Raw genomic sequence first — 25,496 nt, 5'->3', positions numbered from 1 at the left:
TTACAGGCCACCCATGAACTTGCTTGAATTGCACCTGCAAGCAAATATTCTCTTTCTGACTGAGGCCAGTCTTTTTAAGTTTCACACATCAAGACACCCCTGCTTTGTGTTCAGATTTATTTATTTATTTATTTATTTAATTTTTTTTTGGCTAGTGTTAAACTAACTTGATATTTTATTTTTAAAGTAAATAGTTGATTCTAAACCACTGGTTTTACAATTTTTGTGCTTCTTTTAGTAGAAGAAACTCAGCAAAACATTAGAAGTGTACAGATTGTATTTATTTTATAGTATATAGGGCTTATGGGTAAATAAGATTAAGGAGGAAGTTATTGATACCCAGAGTATTCAGACTTTATGTCATTCAGTTTACTTTCCTGGGTTATCCTTGCTTCAAGGGCTAGAACTATTTGTGTTCACTTCTTTAATAAGTAAACACAATGCAGTTTTTCACTACCTTAACTCTTGAATTTTCTCACTCTTGGCTGTGCATATTCACCCACTTTCCTGACAACTTTGGAATACTTCTGCATTAAAAGCCACTGAATTTCTCAAAAATCTTGCCCTTTCATGTATCTATGTATAACCACTACGTGCATTTCATTTTTCTTTGTCTTCAGAAGATAAATATTAGCAAAAACTACAGATTTATTTTGTTTTACCATCTCCAAACCTTGTCAGAATGAGGTTGCTCTGGCTCAACATTCAAAATTTAATCATAATAAAGGAAATCAGGGGGAAACAACTAGAGCAAATAAGAAAAATTGTGAGTTCATATTTTTATTAAACATGCCGTATTCCCATGAAAAACTCTGAGGCATTGATTTATAAATTGATAATATGTACAACTGCCAAAACACAAAATATAATTAGTAAACAGACATGGAAAAGCATTCAAACTTCCCTTCTTATCAAAGACATTTAGTATATTTTTTAAGAAAAGAAAACAAAAATTCTTAAAAGAAAAAACAACTGCCCACAATTATAAACACAATGTCTTGAAAGCATTATATTCAAAAATAAAGATACGCAAAATAATGTTTAGTCTTCCAAGGATGCCCACTAGCAATATTGTACATTGCTAGCATGACTGGTTGTATTGCTATAGCCAGTGTGAGAAGTATTTTGGTAATTGTATAAAGAATCACAAAAATATTCTGACTCTTTGATCCAATAATTCTACTTCAGCCTCTGTCCGGGGCACAGTAAAAATAGAAAATGTGCAGTGAGGAGTTCCTGTTGTGGCTCAGCGGTAAGGAACTCGGCTAGTATCCAAGAAGACATGTGTTCAATCCCTGACCCTGCCCAGTGGGTTAAGGATCCAGTGTTGCCATGAGCTGTGCTGTAGGTCACAGACATGGCTCAGATCTCATCTTGCTGTGGCGTAGGCTGGCAGCTGCAGCTCCAATTCGAACCCTAGCCTGGGAACTTCCATACCGCAGATGTGGCTATAAAGAGACCAAAAAAAAAAAAAAGTGCAGTGATGTTCATTTCAGCAATATTTATAAGGGAAAGTTACAATGTTCTGCATCAAAGGAATAGTCGATAAATTATGGAAATCATAGTAGTTTGAAGATTATGCAAGTATTTAATGATTGTTCTAATGATGAGTAACATCGAAGGCATTTTACTTACAATTTTTGAAGGTAATATATGCCTTATCTGAATGCATGACATCTGTGCACCTTGGAAATTAGAGATTGAGGAACCTTCCTTGACAGGTCTCTGACCCTCACCTTTCTATCACTTGGTAGACAGTTTTACCCACTAAGTAGCTATGAATGCTTTCTACTTTTCTTCCATTTGTTTGGTGTTTGGTCCAAACAAACACCTCTCTCTTCTAGACCACGTGAGTACTCTGACTACTCTCTCCTGTTTCCTATTAGAATCTTTTCTCAGGAGTTCCCATTGTGGCTCAGTGGTTAGTGAACCCGACTAGTATCCGTGAGAACATGGGCTCGACCCCTGGCCTCAGTGGGTTAAGGATCTGGCATTGCCTTGAGCTGTGGTGTAGGTCACAGACGCGGCTTGGATCCTGTGTGGCTGTGGCTGTGGCTGTGGCTGGCGGCTACAGCTCCGATTGGACCCCCTAGCCTAGAAACCTCCATATGCCATAGGTGTGGTCCTAAAAAGATTTAAAAAAAAAATCTTTTCTCCACCTGCTGCTGGGGTAATCATTTCTCTCTCTCTCTCTCTTTTTTTTCCTTTTGTTCTACCCAGTTATGTGGAGAGTTTCTTGTACTTTTTGTAGATTTAAGGTCTTCTTCCAGTATTCAGTAGATGTTCTGTGCAAATTATTCTACACATAGAGGGTTTTTTTTGATGTGTTTGTGGGAGAAGGTGAGCGCCACTTCTTACTCCTCTGCCATCTTGATCCCTTCTAGGGTAATCTTTTTAAAAAAATTTTTTTTGAGGTATAATTTATATTATTCTTTAATTTTAATACTTTTGAATTATTTTACAACATGAGCTTCATGTGTACAACATAACAATTCAGTATTTGTGTATATATGGAAATGATCACCATGATAATTCTACTTAACATCTCACCACACAGTTACAAATTTTTTTTCTTGTAATGAGCACTGTTAATCTCTACTCTCTTAGCAATTTTGAAATCCTCAATACAGTATTATCGACTATGGTCATCATGCTGTACCTTACATCTCCATGACTTAATTATTTTATACCTGGAATTTTGCACCTTTTGACCTTCACTCATTTGCTCCATCCCCATCACTCCCCACCTCTGGCAGTCACCCATCTGTTCTCTTTATCTATCAGCTTATTTTTTGTTGTTAAATTTCACATATAAACGAGGTCATATAATATTTATCTTTCTCTGTCTGACTTACTTCACTAAGCATAATGCTCTCAAGGTCCATCTGTATTGTTGCAAATGACAAGATTTTATTCTTTTTTATGGCTGAATAGCATTCCATTATATATATTGTATATTCACACAAGCATATATATATATATATATATATATATATATATATATATATATATATACATGCCACAACTTTTTTATCCCTTCATTCATTGATGTACACTTAGGTTGTTTCCATATCTTGGCTATTGAAAATAATACTGCAGTGAATATAAGAGGGCACATATCTTTTCAAATTAATATTTTCATTTTCTTCAGATAAATACTCAAAATAAATTCCAAATACCATGTGGAATTGCTGGATCACATGGTAGATCTATTTTTAACTTTTTGAGGACTCTCTATACTGTCTCCCATAGTGGTTGGACCAAGTTACATTCCTATCAACAGCGCTTGAAGGTTCCCTTTTCTCCAAGTGTCTTTGCCAACACTTGTTATTTCTTGGGTTTTTTTGTTTGTTTGGTTTTGGTTTTTTTGTTTTTTAGGGCCGCATTTACAGCATACGGAAGTTCCCAGGCTAGGAGTCAAATCAGAGTTGTAGCTGCTGGCCTATGCCACAGCCACAGCAGCACAGGATCTGAACCGAGTCTTCGACCTACACCACAGCTCAGGGCAATGCCGGAGGGATCCTTAACCCACTAAGCAAGGCCAGGGATTGAACCTGCATCCTCATGGATGCTAATCAGATTCGTTAATCGCTGAGCCACAATGGGAACTCCTTGTCTTTTTGATAATAGTCATTCTGACAGGTATGAAGTACTATCCCATTGTAATTTGCATTTTCCTGATAATTGGTGGTATTGAGCATCTTTTCACATGCCTCTTGGCCATCTGTATGTCTTCTTTGGAAAAATGTCTATTCAGATCCTTTCCCCTGTTTTAATCAGAATGTTTTTTTGCTATAGAGTTTTACGAGTTCTTTATATATTTTGGTAATTAACCCTTTATCAGATAATATGATTTGCAAATATTTTCTCCCATTCAGTATGTTACCTTTGCATTTTGTGGATTGCCTTTGCTGTGCAGAAGCTTTTTATTCTAGGATGATCTTTTGAAAGTGCAAATCTGAAGTGCAAATCTGATGTGTCCATGCCAAGTCATCAGTGCTGTCTCATTGCTCCTGGACTAAAGAGCAACTGCTTAACCCAACTCTACATATCGCATGATCTAGCAGCTGCTTTTCTGCTTTTGCTGTCAGTTAGTCTTTTTCTCCATCTCCATGTTCCAGCCAGGCTGACCTTATTTCAGTTCCTTGCTTCTTTCCTTGGGGGCACTTGCTCTATAGCGGCCACTCTTCTGCCTGGAAAGCTCTCTCCCACAACCTTTTTCTTCATCTTTCATCCTTCACGCTTCAGGCTGTATGCCGTCTTCTTCTTCTTTTTTTTTTTTTTGGTCTTTTTTTGTCTTTTCTAGGGCCACACCCTTGGCATATGGAGGTCCCTAGGCTAGGGGTCTAATTGGAGCCGTAGCTGCTGGCCTATACCAGAGCCACAGCAAGGTGCGAACAGAGCTGAGTCTGCTACCTACACCACAGCTCACGGCAATGCGGATCCTTAACCCACTGAGCAAGGCCAGGGATCAAACCTGCAACCTGATGGCTCCTAGTTGGATTTGTTAACCACTGAGCCATGACGGGAACTCCTATATGCCCTCTATTTAGGGAAGTCTTTGCTTCTGCCTCACATATCCAGGTGCCTGTGTTAGATGCTCTAATAGCATCTCTTTACCCCTACTCCTACCCCAGCAAAATGTGAATTCCACGAGGGCAAAGACTTGTTTGCTGCTTTGCCCAGAGTTCAAATATGTGTTGAATGAATACAGTGTATTTACCACTCTTTGTTATCTTATATTTGTATCATTATTGGACTCATATCTGTTTCTCCCATTGGACGGTAATCTCTCTATGGCAGGAGCTATACCTGCTCTGCTTGCCATTATATTCTGGCATCTTCTCTGTAGGAGGCCTTCCACAAAATGTATCTTTAATAAATTTTATTACAATTAGGTGAAAAATGCAGAGGAAAAAATTCACACCCCAACCGGTAATACAGTTTGCATTAGGATTGTGAAAATAGAACTGATTTTTTTCTCTATCTTCAAGAAAAATTGTAAGGGGAAAAATGATCGTATAAATGAAAATTCAGAGTTCCTGTTGTGGCTCAGTGGTTAACGAATCTGACTAGGAACCATGAGGTTGCAGGTTCGATCCCCGGCCTCGCTCAGTGGGTTAAGGATCCGGCATTGCCGTGAGCTGTGGCGTAGGTTGCAGACGTGGCTCGGATCCTGTGCTGCTGTGGCCCTGGCATAGGTTGGTGGCTACAGCTCTGATTAGACCCCTAGCCTGGGAACCTCCATATGCTGTGGGAGTGGCCCAAGAAAAGGCAAAAAGACAAAAAAAATTCACAAGTAAATAGAAGAAAAAAAAATAGGTCCACATATTGTACTTGTTGAAAAAAAACATTTTTTAAAAAGCTAAGGGTGGTATTGATACCTGTAATTGTTCTACTCTAAGAGAACAGGTGTTTGATTTTTTTCCTCTAGTGTGTCCACACGGATGCATTATTTTCACATGGCTCTATGCTTGGATAGAATGTTGTATTTCACTTTTTCTGCTTCATGTTATATCACTTGCATTTCCCTGTATGTTGCATTGCCTGTGTGATCATTTTTAGCAACTGCGCATTTAGTTAAATTAATGTACTTTGGGGGTGTTATGTCTTTAAGATATATTTCCTGGAGGAGAATTCCACTGTATGAGTAATCACATAGAGATATAGATTTCTGACTTCATTGGCCGAATGTAAAAGAGAAATAAGTGGTGATGGATATGAATGCAAGTGTGGAATGAGTGCTTGAGATGAAGTTAAATGAAGTGTGATTATTTTAAACGAGAGTCTGTGTTACAGCGAGCCTTTAGAAAAAAACAGTTATGTTTATTAGAGAGTTCCTAAGTCAGGTAGCTTAACTGTCCTCTGAAATGAGAGGGATGTGTTGAGAAGTGGGTGGGGGGTGATGCTGACTGTTGGGGTCTGAGAGTTTGGGAGAGTTGTGAGAAAGTAGAGGTCAGGTACAAGTGTGGAACATTAAGAAATGAGGTGTTAATAAGTTGGAGGCAGCCAGTCTGGTTTGAAGCAGGTACTTGTGGTCTCTTAGAATGTTAGCAAGAGTGGTAGCAATGGAGACAGGTGTGTCCAGGTGGCAGTGGCAAAATAGGAAGCACCATTGCAAATGATGTGGATGAGACATGAGTGCTGCCTAATGCTTTTCAAAATTCAAGTCTGGGCAGGATGGCCTCTCGATTATTTTATAAAATGACAGTATCATAGCCCCAAGCAGGAGCCTGACTTGCAACCATCACAGTTCTTTGCCTTTAACCCCAGATTAGCCACTCTGCAACTGTCTCACTCGCTACTTTCTTAGTAATACAAAGTCTCCAACACTTGTGCTTCACAGAGGACCTTGGATAAAGGGCCACTGCAGAGTCACAAGAAATTCTTTCCAAAACAGCAGAACTTTCTGAGCTTGGGGCCCAACAACAAGCCTGGCTTTTTCATCAGAGCTTGATGAGATTTGTTATTATATTCTTCAGATGCCCCTTTCTGCTCTATTTTCCTCAATCCAGGGCTGTCTCCCCCTGGAATAAACTTCTCTCATTTTCAAACAAATGGAGCAAATTGATCTGCTTAAAAAAAAAAAAAACAAAAAAAAAAACACCAAAAAACTCACCACTGATGATTTAACTAAGGACTTAGTAGAGCAGCATTTTCGTTTGAAAAAAAGACTAAGCAGGAGAGGGCAGGGGAGAAGAAAAAAGAAATAATGGCAGAATTTCAGTTCTGGCATTCTGGAAGTGCTTTGGATGGCATTATCTCTGCATCTCATATCGCACTGTCCCTCACTACTGAGCATTAGCTGTGTCCTCATTCATCAGCCTTTGTGTTTTTGTGTTTAAAGAATTCCATTATCTAAGATCAAAACATTCAGCAATTTATTGCATGAAAGCTTTTATCTTTGACTACTGATTGGCAGGTAAGGAATCCCCATTGCCTACTGGGGTGGGGAGGGGGACCTGTTACATAAACGTTGCTCAGTAAACATCTAACCAATTAATGAATGAGTGACTAATCAGAGCTAGAATATTCTAGTTTCTCCATGTCATTAAAATATCTATCATTCAATTGCGTTATTAGGTCAGGTTTGTACAATGCTCAACCCATGAGGTCCTAACAACTTGCTTTTTTCAACTGCAAGCAAAGACTTTTAGATTGTCATTGTATTTAGAGAACACAATCAAAATATATACATAGCAGTGAAAAGGAAACTTCAGCCAGAGCCAGTTTTCCCCTTGGACTTAGAGTGTGTGCAGCTCCTCCACTTGGTAAAACTTGGCCCATCACATGAGTTTGTACTTGATGTGAAGACATTTAAAGTGTGTCTTGATATTTTTGTTTTATTTCAGCAAACTGCAGAAGACAAAGAGGGATAGCAGATGGCTTCACGGAGTGACTGGTGAATGGTTTGAAGAAATTCAAAGAAAAAAGTTTTGCAATGAAAGAGATGTTAGCCAAATGTTGAAACAACCACTTACACACAGGCTGAGGAAGGGGATGGCAGAAAACGGTGAGACCTGTGGCACCTCATGTAGATAAGGGCTCAGTGGGATCTGTAACCAACTCGTGTTTAGGGGTATTTTTATTTATTGATCTATTTAGTTTTAATTATTATTATTACATTTGCTTCTAGGACCGCAGCTGCCATTTATGGAAGTTCCTGGGCCCGGGGTCGAATTGGAGCTACGGCTACCGGCTCACACCACAGCCACAGCAACTCGGGATCCGAGCCGCGTTCACACCCTCATGGATCCTAGTCAGGTTTGTTAACTGCCAAGCCACGAAGGGAACTGCTAGCAGTATTTTTAAATCATAAAGGACAGGAGTTCCCGTCGTGGCGCAGTGGTTAACCAATCCGACTAGGAACAATGAGGTTGCGGGTTCGATCTCTGCCCTAGCTTAGTGGGTTAACGATCCGGCATTGCCGTGAGCTGTGGTGTAGGTTGCAGACGTGGCTCGGATCCCGCATTGCTGTGGCTCTGGCATAGGCCGGTGGCTACAGCTCCGATTGGACCCCTAGCCTGGGAACCTCCATATGCCTCGGGAGCGGCCCAAAGAAATAGCAAAAAGACAAAAAAAAAATCATAAAGGACGAATGTTTTATAACACAACACGCAATAAAAAGTGCGAGCTGAAAATGCACTGTCATGTCTTGGGGGTACGTTTTTACAATCAAGCAAGAGAGTGTCGTGGTGAAGAACACGGGCATCGATATCAAAAGGGGTCTGGATTCAAATCTCTGCTCTGTCTCTCTATATTCTGTTTTCTATCAGTGTTCATGTGACTTTGTACAAGTGACTTCTTCTCTGTAAGCCTCAATTTTCTCATCTTTAAATGGGTATGATAATACCTACCTCACAGGGTGGTTGAGAACTGAATAAAATTGTGTGTCTAAAGTACTGAGCTCTAACACAGTGAGCACCGAAATAAATGGGATGGTGATGCAGAAGGTGGGGGAGACCAGGAGGGGAGAGAAATGGAAAAAGGGAATGGGGGAGGGAGGGTGGTCAAGGAGCTGCCACCCTCCATGCTTTGGTAACTTAAACCTCATAAATGAGTTCAAACTCATTTGTTTGCCTTCCTTGGGCATTCTAACTCTGTGACTACCAGTATATCTCTTACCTTCACCAATCACTTTTTTTAAAATATGTAAATGAGGATAATAAAGCCTGCTTTCTCAGATCTATTTGAGAATAACAGAGCGCATCAGAAATTTAAAATACTGAAGTTCCCTTTGTGGCACAGTGGAAACGAATCTGACTAGGAACCATGAGTTTACGGGTTCAATCCCTGGCTTCGCTCAGTGGGTTAAGGATCTGGCATTGCAGTGAGCTGTGGTGTAGGTCACAGACGCAGCTCAGACCCTGTATTGCTGTGGCTGTGGCTTAGGCCGACAGTTGTAGCTCTGATTCAACCCCTAGCCTGGGAACCTCCATATGCCTCAGGTGCTGCCCTAAAAAGCCAAAAAAAAAGAAAAAAAAGGCAAAAGAAAAGGAAATTTAAAATACTAAAACAGTGTAAAGTATCTTTCTACTGATAGAGTTACATTGACTGCTTTTGTTATATGTTACTAACATTAGTAACATTAAGAAATATGTAACAATATTTCTCAACTTATATCCTGGCAATATTTTGCAATTCCCATAATAAAAAATCTATCCAAAAAATTCACAATTCACATTTTTAGATTAACCCCATGTATACCGTGGTGACTTTCCCCTTAGCTTGAATTCCTCATTTATAAACTCAGCATGTGTGAAAGTATTACAGTATAATGGACTTGGTATGTGTTGATTTTGCCTTAGAATTTTTAATACTCATATATAAAGCTGTATATTATCTATACGTATATATTATACATATTTATATTACATGCATACCCACACATGAACCATATATGTAGCAAATAAACATACAAAGAGATAGGTTTTTGATGGGCATAAAGAATACTCTAGGAGTGCCTATCCTGGCTCAGTGATTAACGAATCCATCTAGGAATCATGAGGTTGCGGGTTCAATCCCTGGCTTCACTCAGTGGGTTAAGGTTCCAGCATTGCTGTGAGCTGTGGTATAGTTTGCAGATGCCGCTCGGATTCCGAGTTGTTGTGGTTCTGGTGTAGGACAGCAGCTACAGCTCCAATTAGACCCCTAGCCTGGGAACCTCCATATGTCGCAGGAGCAGCTCTATAAAAAGCAAAAAAAAGACCAAAAAAAAAAAAAAAGAGTACTCTAAAGGGTTTAATTTCCTTTTCCTTTATTTTCATTGATATGAAAAGTTACATAGTCTATCACTATGGGTTTAAAGCACATGTCATTTTTTTTTTTTTTTCTGAAGGACAGGACAGGAGAACTGAATGAGGTCCCTAACACCTTACCTTTGGGTTTTGGATAGCCTTGGGGAAGACACATTGAGACAGTGTCACCCTGGGATGAGGGGAGGGAGGTTATACAGAGCTGCAGTCCACAGTGCAGGTCGAAAGACTCCCTGCTGTTTGGGAGGATTTTCTTCCCCTGGTTCCTGAGGCTTCCTCTGGGGATGCCTGCTGTGTTTCTAGACTGCATAGTTCAATAAGATATACCTATCTGGAAATATTTTAATTATGCAAATAAATTCTTGATGATCTTTAAGTTTTATTGAAGTATAGTTAATTTGCAAGGCTGTGATCATTTCTGCCGTACATGAAAGTGACCGGTCATACATTTACACATATCCATTCTCTCTCAGTTTCTTTTCCCCCATCAATTATCACAGAATACTGGGTAGAGTTCTCTGTGCTATACAGCAGGTCCCCGATGGCCAATCATTCCATATACCTCAGTGTGAATCACGCAAAATTTTTACAATTTTCTTTCAGATCCCATGGAATTACAAACATCAAGATCTAAAAATACACCTAATCAACGAAACCCAATATCCATTCCTTTTCGGCTAAGCTTCAGATCATCATTTGCTTCCCTGTTCTCATTCAGGAAATCCAGAAAGGAGCCTTCAAAACCTCAAACTCCAGGACAGAGAGGGTGAGTTAAACTCAGGTCACCTGACAGTTCACTAATTATCTGATAGGAGAGGCCAGCAGCCTGTTTTGTGTAATGTTTGTTCTTAGAATTTCATTTCAGCTAGTGACAAAGGAAACAAGACTGAGCTCTCCTAGGGACAAAGTCCTTATGAAACCATGAAATTGGGCTCATTTGAAATCCAGCTTCTATCCAACTGCACAGGTCCCAGGAAGTGGACCTGGTGAGTGATGGATTAAATGGTGGGAAATAATTATTGACAGTCCCTCCGAGAGCCTGGTCTATGCCCTGGTCAGGAAGATACATTTAAATTGAAACTACTCCTTCCTTGGAGAGCTTGTGTGTCAGGAGAGATGGGATGTAACAAGTAAATGGGTGCAGATGAGATGAGCAGAGAGTGGAGAAAAACTAAATTTTGAAGCAGAGGAAAAAAATATATTACCATCATCAAAAATATGGAGGGCAGCCTTTCTGATGGAGTTTGGCCAGAATGTAAACTTAAGGTGGAAAGGAAACTTTGGGGGCAATAGAGCCATAGTTCCAGGTGGTTCCCAGTTGAGAACTGTGTAAATCAGTTCACCTTGACTCAATATGTTGTTGTTGGATTGTTTTGTGAAAAACAGGCAAGGCTTTGCTTACACGCAGTTAAGCTGACTGCTAAATATTTTCAGCACGTCTTCCTGGTTGAAAAGCTTCCCACCCTCTTAAGGTGTTGGCTTGGCACGTGATGTGTTCCGTGTAGGCCTTTAAGAGTGCATTGCAATGCTAAATAAAAGGTATTGGAGGTCACTCTTGCTGAAAAACAGTAGGCAGCAAGCAGCTGGTGCGGCATGTGATGAGGCTTCTGGACACAGGGCCAAGCTCTGTCCTCCCCTCTTGGGGGGAATGGAAGGTCTTTTGCTTCCAGCTCTCACCTGAGGCTGTTTTTTTTTAATGAAATAATGAAGAGCTGAACAAAATGTAGATTTGTATGCTTGTTTCTACCAGTCACTTACAAGGAAATACTCTTCAAATAGGTGAGTTGCTTTTCTTTGTAAAAAAATGTTTGAAATATTAGTAATTCTATCATGTGGGAACTTAAAACTTCTTATTTTTTAAGAAGAAAAGAAATATTCCTAATGTGTGGGGTAGCTGGGACCTATGATTTAATTTGTGTTTTAAGTGATTTTTTTCTCTAAGGCAGAGTTTTATGTAGCTGAACAATTTAACAGTAGTAAACTAGGAAAAGCTGAGGAACCTGTTAATTCTACTAAGTTATTTCTAAGTTCGTATTGTAAGTTGCTGCAAAAGTAGATCAAAGAAGATAAAAGATCTGTAATCTTAAGAAAGGCTGGGGGGAAAATGTAATTGTAATGTATACATGTAAGGATAACCTGACCCCCTTGCTGTACAGTGGGGAAAAAAAAAAAAAAAAAGATCTGTAATCTTCACTCTGGGTATCATGTATTTTGGTTATAGACCAAATTGAAAAAAAAAAAAAAAGGGGAAACTCTTTTAAAAATTCTGTTTAGCGACTGTCCTTCTTCGATACCAAAATGACTCACAGCTCTCTTTTAACCAGACAAACACAGCATGCAAAAATCAAACAGATTTTATCCTTTAAGCATATGTGTGTGTTTAGCAGTTTTCACAATTTATCATCCTTAAATATATTTTATGTGCAAACCATAACTGGAAATAACTGTGCTGGTGCCGAATGTAGTGAAGTCATTGTTTTTTGCTCCTAAGAGGTTTCAGAAGATAAAATGTAAAAATGTGCCCCTTTTATTTTAAAATATGAGTGTGACCTAAATATCTGGATGTAAATTTTGAATGTGAATGTGTGTGTTTGGGAAGCAGGGGTGAGGATAGGGGCTTAAGGGAGCTTTGTACTCTAGTAGGAATATTAATTGTGTTCCATACATTCCGAGGGGCTCTTTACTCTTAAGTAGAACCTAACTTTCTTTGGCAGTTTCTGATCTTTTTTTTTTTTTTTAAGGCAGAGCCCAGAATACAGGCTCTAGTTCAGGAGCCCCTCCTTGCCTATAAGTGCAGTGGGAGGAACCGACAAAGGGCCTGGGGGGGAAGCACAGTCATCCTCTACCAGGCAGCAGTCAGGCTTCTACTTGCTGAAGCCATCAAGGCTCCACTTTGTCACACTTGGTGCTCTGGAGCAAGTCAGCAAAGCCGTAGAGGATCTTCTGCAAATCACAGCATGCGAGCCAACCCCTCTAGGCAAAAAGCCTTCTGTCCAGCCTTAAAAGACTTGCATATCAGAGAAATTTCTTTTCCTCTTTTAAGCTATGGTTCAACTCAGAAATGACACTGGATAGTGGGTAGCTCACCCCAAAAGAAAATGGACCATCATTTCACCAGAAACACCTATTTACTTTAGAGAGCCTCAGCCAATAAAAGTATATGGTATGTTAAAGCTTTGATTTCCTATTATCAGTGGATAGAAAGCCTTGGGGACATAGTGAATTCATTCATTAATCAAGGCAAAAGGTTTCACCAGGTCTGATTCAAATGACTAATTTCTCCTCCCAAATTTCTGCACTTCCCAAATTATCCCATTATTATTTTAATCTTATTTGTAAATGATGTGAACTATATTCTCTATGACTCTACTCCAACCCAAGGGACAAAGAAAATTTTCTGTTAGTGTTTTAATTTATTTATTGCTAGCTAATAAATTCAAGAAAAGTATATATACTGCATGTAAATTGTATACACACACACACACAATTATATCCCCTCTTGTTCTATGTGGAGGATTGGTTCTAGGACTTCCTTGTGGATACCAAAACCCACAGATGCTCAAGTATCTTATATAAAATGTACAGTTAGCCCTCTTTATCCACAATTTCAGCCAACTAGGGTTCCATTTGCAATAAGTTGAATCCATGGATGCCACAGATGCTGAGGGCTGTCTGGATTGCCTGTATCTTTCCCCCAGCATCTCCCTGTAAGTCATGTTTCCTTGTGTCTTGCTTTGGGGCATCTATTGCCTGAGACATATGGTGTTCAGTCCCCACTGCAGAATGTCGGTAACTCCATGGCCTCGCAAATGCCTCCCACAATCCACAGCAAGAACCTAATAGTGTACATCATGAGCTTCTAAATGCAGCATTCCTGGCTGCTCAGAAGCATCTACAGTTATTTTTTCTAATTCCAGACCAGTTATTCCACTGATGTCCTCTCACCGTACCTGGGTGATAGACCACCCTCTGGTCCACATGCCAACATACTCCACAATGAAGCCGTCCCTGCAAGGGGGCCACTTACCCTCATGTCCACACACATTCTCAAAACAGTGAAGCCATGCGCCACCAGTTCATTGTGAGTTTTTTCTCCTCCACCCTTTCCTTTGTTGTCATCCGAAAGTCTAGAACAAAGGGTAAATGGAAGAGAACTAGTTCATAGGGCTCGTGAGTGACACATGTGACTGGATTGAAGTTGGCCTCTTTCCTTCGAGGACCATGACGGTGCAGAGCACACAGTACTCACTACACAGCTGTGATTAGAGTGACAACTGCTACCTGGAGCGAGGGTCTTCATGCCCACTACCTCTTCCTTTATGGTGGTTTTTTTTACCTCAAGATGCAGGCTCTTGGTGGATTTGTCTAGCTGCTCTCCAGATATGCCCGCATTTGCCTGATGGAGCCCAGGATGTACAAAGCCTCGGCAAGCCAGCTGCAACCGCAGTTTACAGAAGCACAATGCTATTTTGGAATGTTAAAAGGCTGATTATTCTTTCCCCTCGATCCTTTTTTCCTCCTCAATCTCTCTCTGTCTCTCTTTTTCTCCCTTTCCCCCTTTCCCTCCTTCTGGATCTCCAAATGTCCTGCTTTGCTCTCTTCCTTTTTCCTGCTCAAGCACCAAGGCTTGAGTTGGAGGCCACAGGAATGTAAGACACCCAGATGGAAGGAGAAATCAGAGTAAGCAAGATCCTTCCTTGGAAATGCTCCTTCAGGGATCCCAGTTGTGGTGTCCAGGGTGGTGGTGACAGGAGGGATAAGCAAGACAAAGGAGTGGCTCCCAGTTGATCTGGTTGCACATGATTAGAATTTCAACAGTATTTTAAAATAATGACACATACTCAGGTCCCAGCCTTGAGGTTCTGGTTCAGGTCTGAAGTGGGGCATTTTGTTTATTTTAATTCTCTAGGATATTTGGATGCTCACCAAGCTTGGAAACCACATGGCATAGTGGCTTCCTTCTCCCCCAGTAGTGAGGGCCATCAGAATTCCTAGCATGGTGCTAATAGCCTAGGTGATAGCTTCTCTTTCATTTATTTATCAAAGTCTTACTCTGGATTAGGTACTGTGTTTAGTGCTAGAGATAAAATCATGACAATAAGGCAAAGTTCCTGCCTGGAGGGCCCCAGGACACCCAGTAGGGAACACCAGGTGGCTGTGTACAGTTGGGCAGGAGATGCACTGCACAGTCTGGGAAGTGTAGACACATCATAGTCATCATGAATTCCTGTATTCATTATGGCAGTTTTCTAGCAAATGACAGTAAGGATCTTGAGGAAGGAATGCCCTTTAAAATTCACACAGGAATGCCATCTGCACTGGCTGCAACCTGGATGATATGGTGAGAGCTGTGGTGGATGCATGGGAGTCCTGCCGTGAGAACATCATAGGAGAAGCACTTAACTCAGACTGCACGATCCAGAAGGCTTCCTGCGAAAAAAGCCAATTTCTGAAGGACACATAGGACTGAGGCAATTAAGAATCGGGAGGTTGCACCCGGCAAAAACAACACAAAACAAACAAACAAACAAAAAAACACAATGACACGGCAAAGATGCAGAGACTGGGAAAAAGCAGGAACTCATATTGGTCACTGAGGTTCGGTGATTCACTATAAGGTGAGACTGATAGGAGGTGATGGGGGAGCAGCAGGCAGAGGCCAGGGAATAGGGACCTTGTACATACAATGCTAAGGACCTTGGACTTGATCCTGTAGACAGCAGGGAGCCAGTAATTACTTTTTTGAATAATGCCATTCTTTTTCTTATTATATACGTTATATGTGTGTGTGTGTATATATATATATGTTATATATGTGTGTGTTTATATACATACCTCTGTGTGTGTGTGTGTGTGTGTGTGTGTATAAAACAGATGAAATCACCCCCAGCCCACTGACCTGGACAAACACTAATATTTTGATGTATTTCATGTGTGTGCACATGTGTATATTGTATATATCTTTTCCCATTAAACAAAGAAGTGACATGATGAGATTTTCACTTTAGAAAAATTACTCTAGCTCAGTGGTTCTCAGCCAGGGCCAGTTTTGTACCCTGAAAGATACCCTGAAAGATATTTGACAACGTCCGAAGACCTTTCCTGTTTTCACAATGAAGGGTGGGTGCTATTGGCATCTAGTGAGTAGAGGTCAGAGATGCTGCTAAACCTTGTATCATGCCCGTGACACACGACTGCACCCAAGGAAGGCCATTCCTGCCGAGGCTAAGAACCTGCCCTGCCTACAGCAGAAGTGGAGGTACGTGTGAGAGATCTTTAAGGCGGGCGAGTAGGACTTGTGAGCAAAGGTGAATGAGATGCCTTTGTATCGCTTGAAATCACCAAGTGCAGAGGACTAAGCAGCATAGCTTTCATGATTGGGCTGTTGTTTTTATTCACTCCCCAAGTGGAAGTCGTTCATGTCAGAAACACAAACTAATTTTAAGGGGGGGTCTGGAGGTGACCTCAGAGGCTCTGTGCCTTCAAGCCTCCTGAGTGCTCTGTGTGGCTACCTAAACCCACAGTGCCACGCACGGGCTTGCATGCCATCAGGGAGGGTACGTCCTTCCCCTCACAGCACACCCTCACACTCGGTGACACTGTCCCAGCTGTGCCTCCAGCATCCTATGAAGTCACGTCTTCCAGCCACCTGCGACCCTCCGAAACTGACCCCCTGCCCCTGCCACCTTCGCCAGATGGGGGCCTGGTGAGCTGGCGAGAGTGTTGAGTGGCTTGGGGGTGGGGACACCATGAGGCAGGCAACCCCACAGGGCTCTGGAAAGCATCTTCTCAATCTGTCATGTTCTCTTGGCTCCAGCCAAAGAGACATACTTGCCAGTTCCCGGCTTCCCCTGCTCCCGCATCTCCAGGCTTGTGTTCCTGCTGCTCTTTGCCTCTTATCTGTTCAACCACCATCTTCTCTCCCTGTTGCCTTCCCTGTTCACCCCCAGGAAGTGGTCCTCTGCATTTTCAGCGTATTTTACTTAAATCTCTGTATTGTCCTTATCACATCGTGGCTTGCATTTTAACTCTTTATATATCAAATCTTTCCCAACCTAAAGCCCCTCAAAAGAATAGGGTCTCTATCTCAGTTGTGTTTATTTTCTCCAAAGCACTCAAAGTAGTGCCTAGCTGTAGAGACGTGCAGGCTCCATAAAGCTGTATGGAAAGGAAGAATGCAAATAAGAGCAGTATTTAACTTCTAAATATTATTTATATAGAGCTGGTATTTCAGAACAGTATGAAAAATCCATATTAATTTTAATTTCTGTTTAAAATTCAAGCAAAACTCTAAAAAACACGTGGTCTTTTAAATATAAAATTGTTTGACCATCTAGGTTTTTTTGCTCAGCTTTCAGGAACCATGAAGCATCTTGGAGTTTGAATGAAGGAAACTGCCTCTTGCCACTTTTAATTGATCTGGCCTTGACTGCCAGTTTGTTTAATTCTTGATTACCTTTTGCTGTTCTCTTAGAAGGAGAGGACTTGATTTCATACAGAACTCTGAATCATTAAGGTCTATTAACTCTTAAGCTGTAATTCAGGCATAGGATTATAGATTTAAAAGATTAAAATTTATTTCAGTTTTGGACCTCTGTCTTGTAAATGGTTCACCTCCTACTGAATTTTAGAGAAGCAACATAAATAGTAAAAGCATAATTGTTCTCCTCTAAGATGATTTCATGATAAATAAGGCATACTCATAAAAATAAACATACTAAAGCCATCTTTATAGAATTTGCTTCTTTTAAAACCTCCTTATAAATTGTTGAGTCTGGTTCTGACTTAATCTTGCTTTAAAATAAAAATGCAAAGAAGGATAAAATCCATTTCTAATTTGCGAGTGAAGTCAGTGTACCCTACTGCTTAAGGAGACAGCTCTAGATTCAGCCAGCCTGTGACTGGCTATGAGCTCAGCCACTAACTATGAACCTTGGGCAGTGTCTTCTAACTTCTCTGCACCTCCATCATCTGATATCTGGTCCATAAAATGAGAGTTGTCGTAGTATCCACTTCACAAAAGTGATGTATTTATTTATTTATTTATTTATTTTTAATTTTTTTTTTTTAAGGGTCGTACTTGCGGCATATGGAGGTTCCCAGGCTAGGGGTCTAATAGGAGCTGTAGCTGCCAGCCTACACCACAGCCACAGCAACACCAGATCTGAGCTGTGTCTGTGACCTACACCACAGCTCATGGCAATGCCTCAGTGGGATCCTTAACCCACTGAGTGAGGCCAGGGATCAAACCTGCAACCTCATGGTTCTTGTTGGATTTGTTTCCACTGCACCACAATGGGAACTCCAAAAGTGATATATTTAAATGAGGTAAGAGGTGCCTCTAGAGCATGAGAACACTGCCTGACACAGTAGACATTCAACAAATATAACTATTTTTGCAATTATGTCTTCATGATAAGTTAAAGAATAAGTCCAATATTATGTAATCTTTTTTCTTGGCTACCTGAGTAACAAAGATGTAAAACATGATCTAAGCAAGCATAGGAAAAGGTTTCTGAAAGATTTTTGAACAATGTACTAACCAATAAATGTCTTCCTTCTAAGCATCAGAAATATATCTTCTCAAGATATCGAGATACTGTGGCAAATGTGCTGTCGACTTTCCAAAAGTTAGGCATTTCTTCAAAGAAGTTATTTCAAATTCTTTTCACAGATGTGACGGCCACACACCTCCTATGTCTGTGAGGGGAACCACTTTGGTAAGTAATCAAAGAACTAAAATTAATCTAAAGAATTCTGAATTAATATAATTCCTGGTTTGTTACTTATTTAAATAGAATTCTCCTTGGCTCAGTTTTAAATTTACTTAGAAACTTAGATTTCTCCCAGAGAACTCAAAGTTTCCCAATTGTGATGGGTTTCCAGTTGGCCCTGGTACTGAAATGCTCAAACATCAAACTCTTCCAGGAAGGAATGAGGCCATCGTGTGTCCATTAAGATACTGTAAGCATCTCTGATATTTTACCACGTGTCACTCCTGTACAGCCCTAACGTGTTGGGTGGAGGAAGAGTTTCTTTGGGAATAGAGAGGAATTGCAATTTGGAACACAAACTGTAGCAGGGCTAAGTTCACTGAGGGTTTGGGTAGGCTATATCAGGAAGGGAAAATTCAGTTAGAGTCTGTTAAAATCAAAAACAAATGAAGCGCAGCTTTGAAAATTTCCAAATAAACTTTCCAACCAGTGCGGGTCTGGGCTAGACTCTTTCTTGGTAAGATCATCATTTGAATTCAAAGAGGAAGCCACTGATAGGTGACATGCATTTGGGTAGAACATGAGGTTCACATGAGGGACCTGACCCAACATGACCCTCCACATAAAGGGCTTAAATTTAAATTTATCTCTGGGTCCTCATACTTACAGGATTGAAAAGCTTTAAGTTTTCTGTCTCTTGCTTTTTGGCAGTCATGACTGTTGGTCTATGCACACCTATGTCTTTCTGTGTAAGTCATGTGGTTTGGAGATCAAAGAAAGATGGAGTTTTGGAAGGGACCCAAGAGTGCAGGAGGAGTGTAGAGACACTTTTTAATTGATGGTGCCCTTGGTACCAACATCTGCCTTTCTTCTCTCTTCTTTTACAAAAAGCATGAGGTAGAAGTCTGATGAGGTGTGCTTATACACAGAGGTTCTTTACTTCACAAACAAGAGTGAGCCTCCTTTAATCTTCGGAGTAATGCTACTTCTTTCTATCATCCATCTGTCTGTCTGTCTATCTATCTATCTATCTATCTATCTATCTATCTATCTATATCTTTCTCCTTTATATGCTTGAACCCCAACCATGATGCCAGCCTCAACAACTGCTACACTCTAATGGAAAACTTTCCATTGGGGAGTTCCCATTGTGGTGCAGTGGAAACGAATCTGACTAGTATCCCATGAGGATGCAGGTTTGATCTCTGGCCTCGCTCAGTGGGTCGGGGATCCAGTGTTGCCATGAGCTGTGGTGTAGGTCGCAGACGCAGCTCAGATCCTGTCTTGCTGTGGCTGTGGTGTAGGCCAGCAGCTGTAGCTCTGATTCAGCCCCTAGCCTGGGAACTTCCAGGTGCAGTCCTAAAAAGCAAAAAAAAAAAAAAAAAAAAAAAAAAAGAAAGAAAGAAAGAAAGAAAGAAAAGAGGAAAAAAAAAAGAAAACTTGCCATTGTCATTCAGGCATTTGACAGAGATCATTTAAGTAATCTCCAGAGGTAATCTATGAAGCAGGCTCTATTATTATTCCTATTTAAAGATGAAGAAACTGGGGTTCAGGGAATTTAAAGATCATGTTCAGGGTTGCACTGGGAAGTGAGAGTAAAACCCAGGTCTCTGTAATTGCACAGCCAGACGTCAAATATACCTGCAGCTCCATCAGCCCCAAAGCCCTGTTTGCTTCTGAGCCCCAGTTGTTTGCTACCTGCAGACTCTCCTTTAACTCAGCACTGAACTGGCACACATGCAGCTTTGTTCTCTAACAGGGCAGAGCCCTACTCTCAGATGCTTCTGTACCCTTGCTTTTCCTTGGAGAAGTACTCAGAGCTAACCATTCATACTGTTTGCGAGCCATCGGGTCCAAAACAGATGAGGAACATAAAAAGAAAGGCAAAGTGTAAATTGACTTTGTATACCCCAAATAAAATAGTTTTTTAAAAAAGAAATGAAGAGTTCCTGTCATGGCTCAGCGGTAACAAACCTGACTAGTAGCCATGAGGATGTGGGTTTGACCCCTGGCCTTGCTCAGTGGGTTAATGATCTGGCATTGCCATGAGCTGTGGTGTAGGTCGCAGATGAGGCTCAGTTCCCATGTTTCTGTGGCTGTGGTGTAGGCTGGCGGCTACAGCTCCGATTCAACCCCTAGCCTGGGAACTTCCATGAGCTCCGAGTACGGCTCTAAAAAGCAAAAGAAAGAAGGAAAGACAGAAAAGACAGAGTAAGAAAAAAAAGGAAGGAAGGAGGGAAGGAAGGAAGGAAGGAAGGAAGGAAAGGAAGAAAGAACGGAGGGAGGGAGGAAGGAAGGAAAGAAAGAAAGAAAGAAAGAAAAAGAAAAAAGAAATAAATGCAGGAGCCTGGAATATATAAACAGGAGAGCTAATCTGAAGTTCTTAGGGTTTGAATGTGCAGTCTAAAGATTAGTAGATAGCCTTATTTGATACTTTTAATTGTCACTTGCTTTTAATCATTTCACTGCTCAGAGCATATAAATCTAAAAAGATCAGAACTGGGACTATAAGTGAAGCTCAAGGCAGTGATTGCTGCTCCCAGTAAACTGCTATTATGAAAAGTAGGTGAGAGAAAATAATGAAGCTACTGCTGAAAATAAGAGTTTTGTATAAGAAGTAGATTTCCATTATTTACCCATGAAAGTCCTAACCCCTTAGCCTGCAGAGAGCTGGACATTGGCCATTAATGCCACAGGGATTCTTGCCAAGATTTAAGATAATCAACTTCCTCTCACTTGGTTGGCAGCCTAGCAGGAGTGGTACAAAGAGGATTCCAGCATTTTGTTGTTGTTGTTGTTGTTGTTGTCTTTTCTAGGGCTGCACCCGTGGCACATGGAGGTTCCCAGGAAGGGGTCTAATTGGAGCTGTAGCCGTCAGCCTACACCACAACCACAGCAATGCGGGATCCGAGCCGCATCTGCAACCTATGCCACAGCTCACCACAGCTCGAAGCAACGCTGGATCCTTAACCCACTGAGCGAGGCCAGGGATTGAATCCACAACCTCATGGTTCCTAGTCGGATTCGTTAACCACTGAGCCACGACTGGAACTCCAGATTCCAACATTTTATAGGAGGTTGTACTACATTTTTCAATGACCTTTTGGTCAAAAGAGAAGGAGGCTGCTATTTAAACATTTACATCAGCCAAAAAGAAGCAAAGTGTTTCAGAAGAGAGAATTTTTAGAGCTAGAAATCGTAGGAGAATTTCAGTTTAAAATGGAATTGGAGCAAAGTTCCCATGTGGCCCAGTGGGTTAAGGATCCAGCATTGCTGCAGCTGTGGCACAGGTTGCAACTGCAGCATAGGTTCGATCCCTGGCCTGGGAGCTTCCATATGCCATGGGTGCAGCCAAAAAAGAAATAAATAAAAATAAGTAAAATGAAACTGGAGAATATAAAATGGAAAATCTCATGCATGTTGCCTGAGGAAGACAAAACTTTAGGCTTGAGAGACTGATTTCCCATAAATGCCTAATTTACAGAAAACTGATAATAATATTGGAATATTTTGCTTATGGTCTTCAGAACACAAACAAAAAATGACCCCTTCAGGCTGGCCTCACAAACTAAGGTGAATTGAGCTTCATATGATTGGCCTGGCTTTATCTGCTTGGGAAATTTTGGTTTTTAATTGAGCAGATTCTAACTGAACTCGCCCCTCTTTACATCCCCTGCCCAAATACAGCCCCAGGACAGCCGAACCCAAGCCCTCAGTACACCTGCCTGCAACTTGCTACGCTGTGCATGTCCCAGATTGCAATTCTGCTGCCAAATAAACTCATCTCTTGAGCTTGCCTCTGTTTACCCCTTTATTTATTTATGTATTTATTTAGTCCATGGTGTGCAGTGGCTTCTTGCAGAATCTCAGGTCCCAGGCCAGGGACTGAACCCTGGCCGCAGCAGTTAAATACCAAATCCTAACCACTAGGCCACCAGGGAACTCGCCAGCCCCTTTATTTAGATTGACAAGAGAAACTTAGGAATCTTCTAGCTCAGAGTTTCTCTCCACTTCAGCAATACTAACATTTGGGCTGAATAATCCCTTGTTGTGGCGGCTGTCCTTTGTATTGTAGGATGTTGGGTAGCATCCTTGACCTCTACCTACTAGAGGTCAGTAGTTCTCCTCCACTAAATTGTGACAATCAGAATTATCGCCATAACTTGCCAAATGTCCCTTGAAGAGCAAACTGGTACCAGTTGAGAACTATCTCATTATAGGTGAGGAATCCAAAGTCAAAGTAGTCACCGTCTCTGAGAATAGACAAACCACATGACCTTGGCCATTTGGCCACTCTTCATCTCTGAGCAAATTCTGGCTGAGCCTGGTGTTAGGTGATATGCCAGCTCCACCCCCCCCCCCAGAAACATACCTCCAGTGTGGCACCAACCGCACGGGGCTGGTGTGAACCCCCTGAGCCTGGAACTAGGTCAGCTCACCTGCATACCCACACTGCATGGCACAGCGTGAGTACTTGGAGACAAAGATGAAATGAATGTGTGGTTTTAAGCCAGAAGGTGCAATGCTGGATTTGATCTTTGCAGGAAAGCAGGTGTAGGATAAATTCAAGAACACCTTGAAAAATTAACTTGTTGACTTTAGCAAGGCGTTTGATAACATCAGTGCACTTGGGCTTCAGTTCTGACAGCTGTTCCACAGGTTTGGCTGCACTAGGAGCTCTCAGACAGACTAAGGTTACTCTGTGACAGGGATTTGTTTGTCTCGTCAAGTCAGAATTGCCGATCTTATCAGTAGAATGAACTGGGGTTGGGAAAAAGGCCTTTTTTTGGGGGGAGGGGCACACCCACGGCATATGGAAGTTCCCAGGCTTGGGGTCGAATCAGAGCTACAGCTGCCAGTCTACATCACAGCCACAGCAACGCAAGATGCGAGCCTCATCTGTGACCTACACCACATCTCATGGCAACACTGGACCCTTAACCCACTGAGCGAGGCCAGGGATTGAACCCTTAACCTCATGGTTCCTAGTTGGATTCGTTTCTGCTGCACCACGACCAGAACTCGAAAAAGGCCTCCTTTGACTTAGCATATTCTACATACCAAGTTTAAGATGTAACGGAGACCCTAAGGGCAGCATTTTGAGACTCTGGCCTCTAACCCTGCAAGATAGGATGCTTTTCTGACTCATCAGGCTGTAAGCATCAGCAGGAGTCCTCCAGGAAATTCTCTGTAACCACAGAAGATGAGTGATGGCTAGCAATAAGGACTCAGTGCTAGACACCATTCTAAAGTGTGTTACAACTAAGTCACTTAATACACACAGCAACAGTGAAGTGAAGAGGGTTGTTGGTGATGTTATCTTTTTTTTTTCTTTTTTTCCAAGAAAGAACCTAAGGAACAGAAAGGTTGAGCACCTTACTCAAAGTTGCACAGCTATTCAGGGGCAGAACCAGAATTTGGACCTGTGTAGAATTCATGTCCTTAGTCACTCTGCTTTCCTGCCTCAGTCATGCTTTACTGAGTCCCAGGATTGTAAAGAGTCAGTGTCTCAATTCCTATAATAATCTTCACTAAAAATCTTACATATGTAATTTTCTATTTTGGTCTATGGAAAATCAGTGTGCACGGAGGCATGGGAGCTTTAAAGCAAGGTTCCTGTCTTTAGAGAGTTTACCACCTAATTGAAGAGATGTACTTTAGTAAAATCACAATACAAGGCAATGTTGTGGAGAAAACAGGATTAGGGAGTAGACCCTATGAGTATCAGTAGCCTGTGTCGCCTTTTATTATTCCTGTGACTTCAGTAAGATAATTCCCCAAGACTCAGTTTTTTCATCTGCAAAGCGGGAATGATAATCCCTACCTGTTGCACAAGTTTGTTCAAAGGGTCAAGTGAGAGAAAATATTTTTTTCATTTTTTCAAGTTTTATTGAAGTGTAGTTGATTTACAATATTGTGATAACTTCTGCTATACAACAAAGTGATTCACCCATAAGAAGATATTTTTAAAGTCCATTGAAACCTGAATACATGGGCAATGTTCAAAGATAACGTAGTACCAAATAAGTGTACAAAAATGCATAGGAGAAATTCAGAAGTGGGAAATATTTTTGTGGAAAGCATAATCTTGGATATCAATCCAGTAAGTATGAGTCATTCTCTTATATACTGATGCTATGCTATGTGCTCAGGATATAAAGGAGAATACTATGCTTTCTTCGTTATTTTAGAAGTTGGTCCACTTCCAGGGTCTTTATTTGTGTGTCTGAATCCCTGGCTTCCTAGATCAGAGTGGAGATTGAAACGTGTGATTCAGAAAGGAAGGGGAGACGCCTAATGGTAAAGTAAAAGGGGGAAGAATGTAAACAACTGCGATGTGACATAATGGGTATAATGCCAGAGGTGCACAAAAAAAATCCTATGCCAATTAATTCTTCCTGGGAGACTTGGGGGAGGACTCACAGGGAGGGTGATGAAGGAACTGGACTCTAAAGGATGAGCTGATATTTTCCAGGAGAAGAAGAGGAGAAAGAGCAAAGATCAGGGGCAGAGATATGGAAGCCTCAGAAGAAGGGCAAGGCATTTCAAAGAACTGTATGGGGTGCCTAGAGCATGGGGTCCGAACACAGTTGGGGAGGAAAGGCTTAAATCAAAATGAGAAAAGGAGTTTGACACGCTTTTGCTGCACAGAGGTGTTTGGGCCACATCCTCTAGGTCAGAAATGGGAAATAGGCTTCATACGTTAGGGTAATTTTATGGCATGGGATGGTATTTTGAGGAAGATTCTGAGTCTAAGACTGAGCCCTGACTGAGGATCTGTTTGTGTTCTGAGCCCCAGAGGGATTTTCCTCTGCTCTGGGTGACGAGAAACTTCAGAGGCTTTCCAGCAGCTCTAAAACCTGGCCTCAGAAGGTGCCTTACCAGCATCTATTGCACTAATGAACAAACGACAAAGTAGAGAGAGGTAATTCGACATGGAGTCTGGAAAACAACAGAGTAAGAATGAGTCCTTCCTCCACCAGTGTGATCTGAAGCCATCAAACTGACCTCTTGAAACTTGCTTTTC

The 25,496-nt window shown here is 41.3% G+C and overlaps 1 protein-coding gene across 3 annotated transcripts in view; it reads left to right on the top strand.

The window, feature by feature from the left end:
- Positions 1 to 25,496, top strand: part of EXPH5 (exophilin 5) — an 82,094-nt gene that overhangs the window by 43,624 nt on the left and 12,974 nt on the right. For 2 of the 3 annotated variants that reach the window (XM_047752854.1, XM_047752855.1), the window contains exons 2-4: positions 7,353 to 7,513; positions 10,359 to 10,521; positions 18,430 to 18,475. In XM_047752854.1, coding sequence (XP_047608810.1) covers positions 7,353 to 7,513; positions 10,359 to 10,521; positions 18,430 to 18,475 — 370 coding nt within the window. Of the gene's footprint in view, positions 1 to 7,352; positions 7,514 to 10,358; positions 10,522 to 10,607; positions 11,535 to 18,429; positions 18,476 to 25,496 lie in introns of those variants that run through there. The other variant, XM_047752856.1, reaches the window with a different exon arrangement.

This window comes from Phacochoerus africanus, chromosome 11, assembly GCF_016906955.1.
Source record: "Phacochoerus africanus isolate WHEZ1 chromosome 11, ROS_Pafr_v1, whole genome shotgun sequence".
Classification (NCBI taxonomy): domain Eukaryota; kingdom Metazoa; phylum Chordata; class Mammalia; order Artiodactyla; family Suidae; genus Phacochoerus; species Phacochoerus africanus.
Note: the sequence above shows the minus strand (reverse complement) of the source record. Positions and strands in the feature narration are given on the sequence as shown.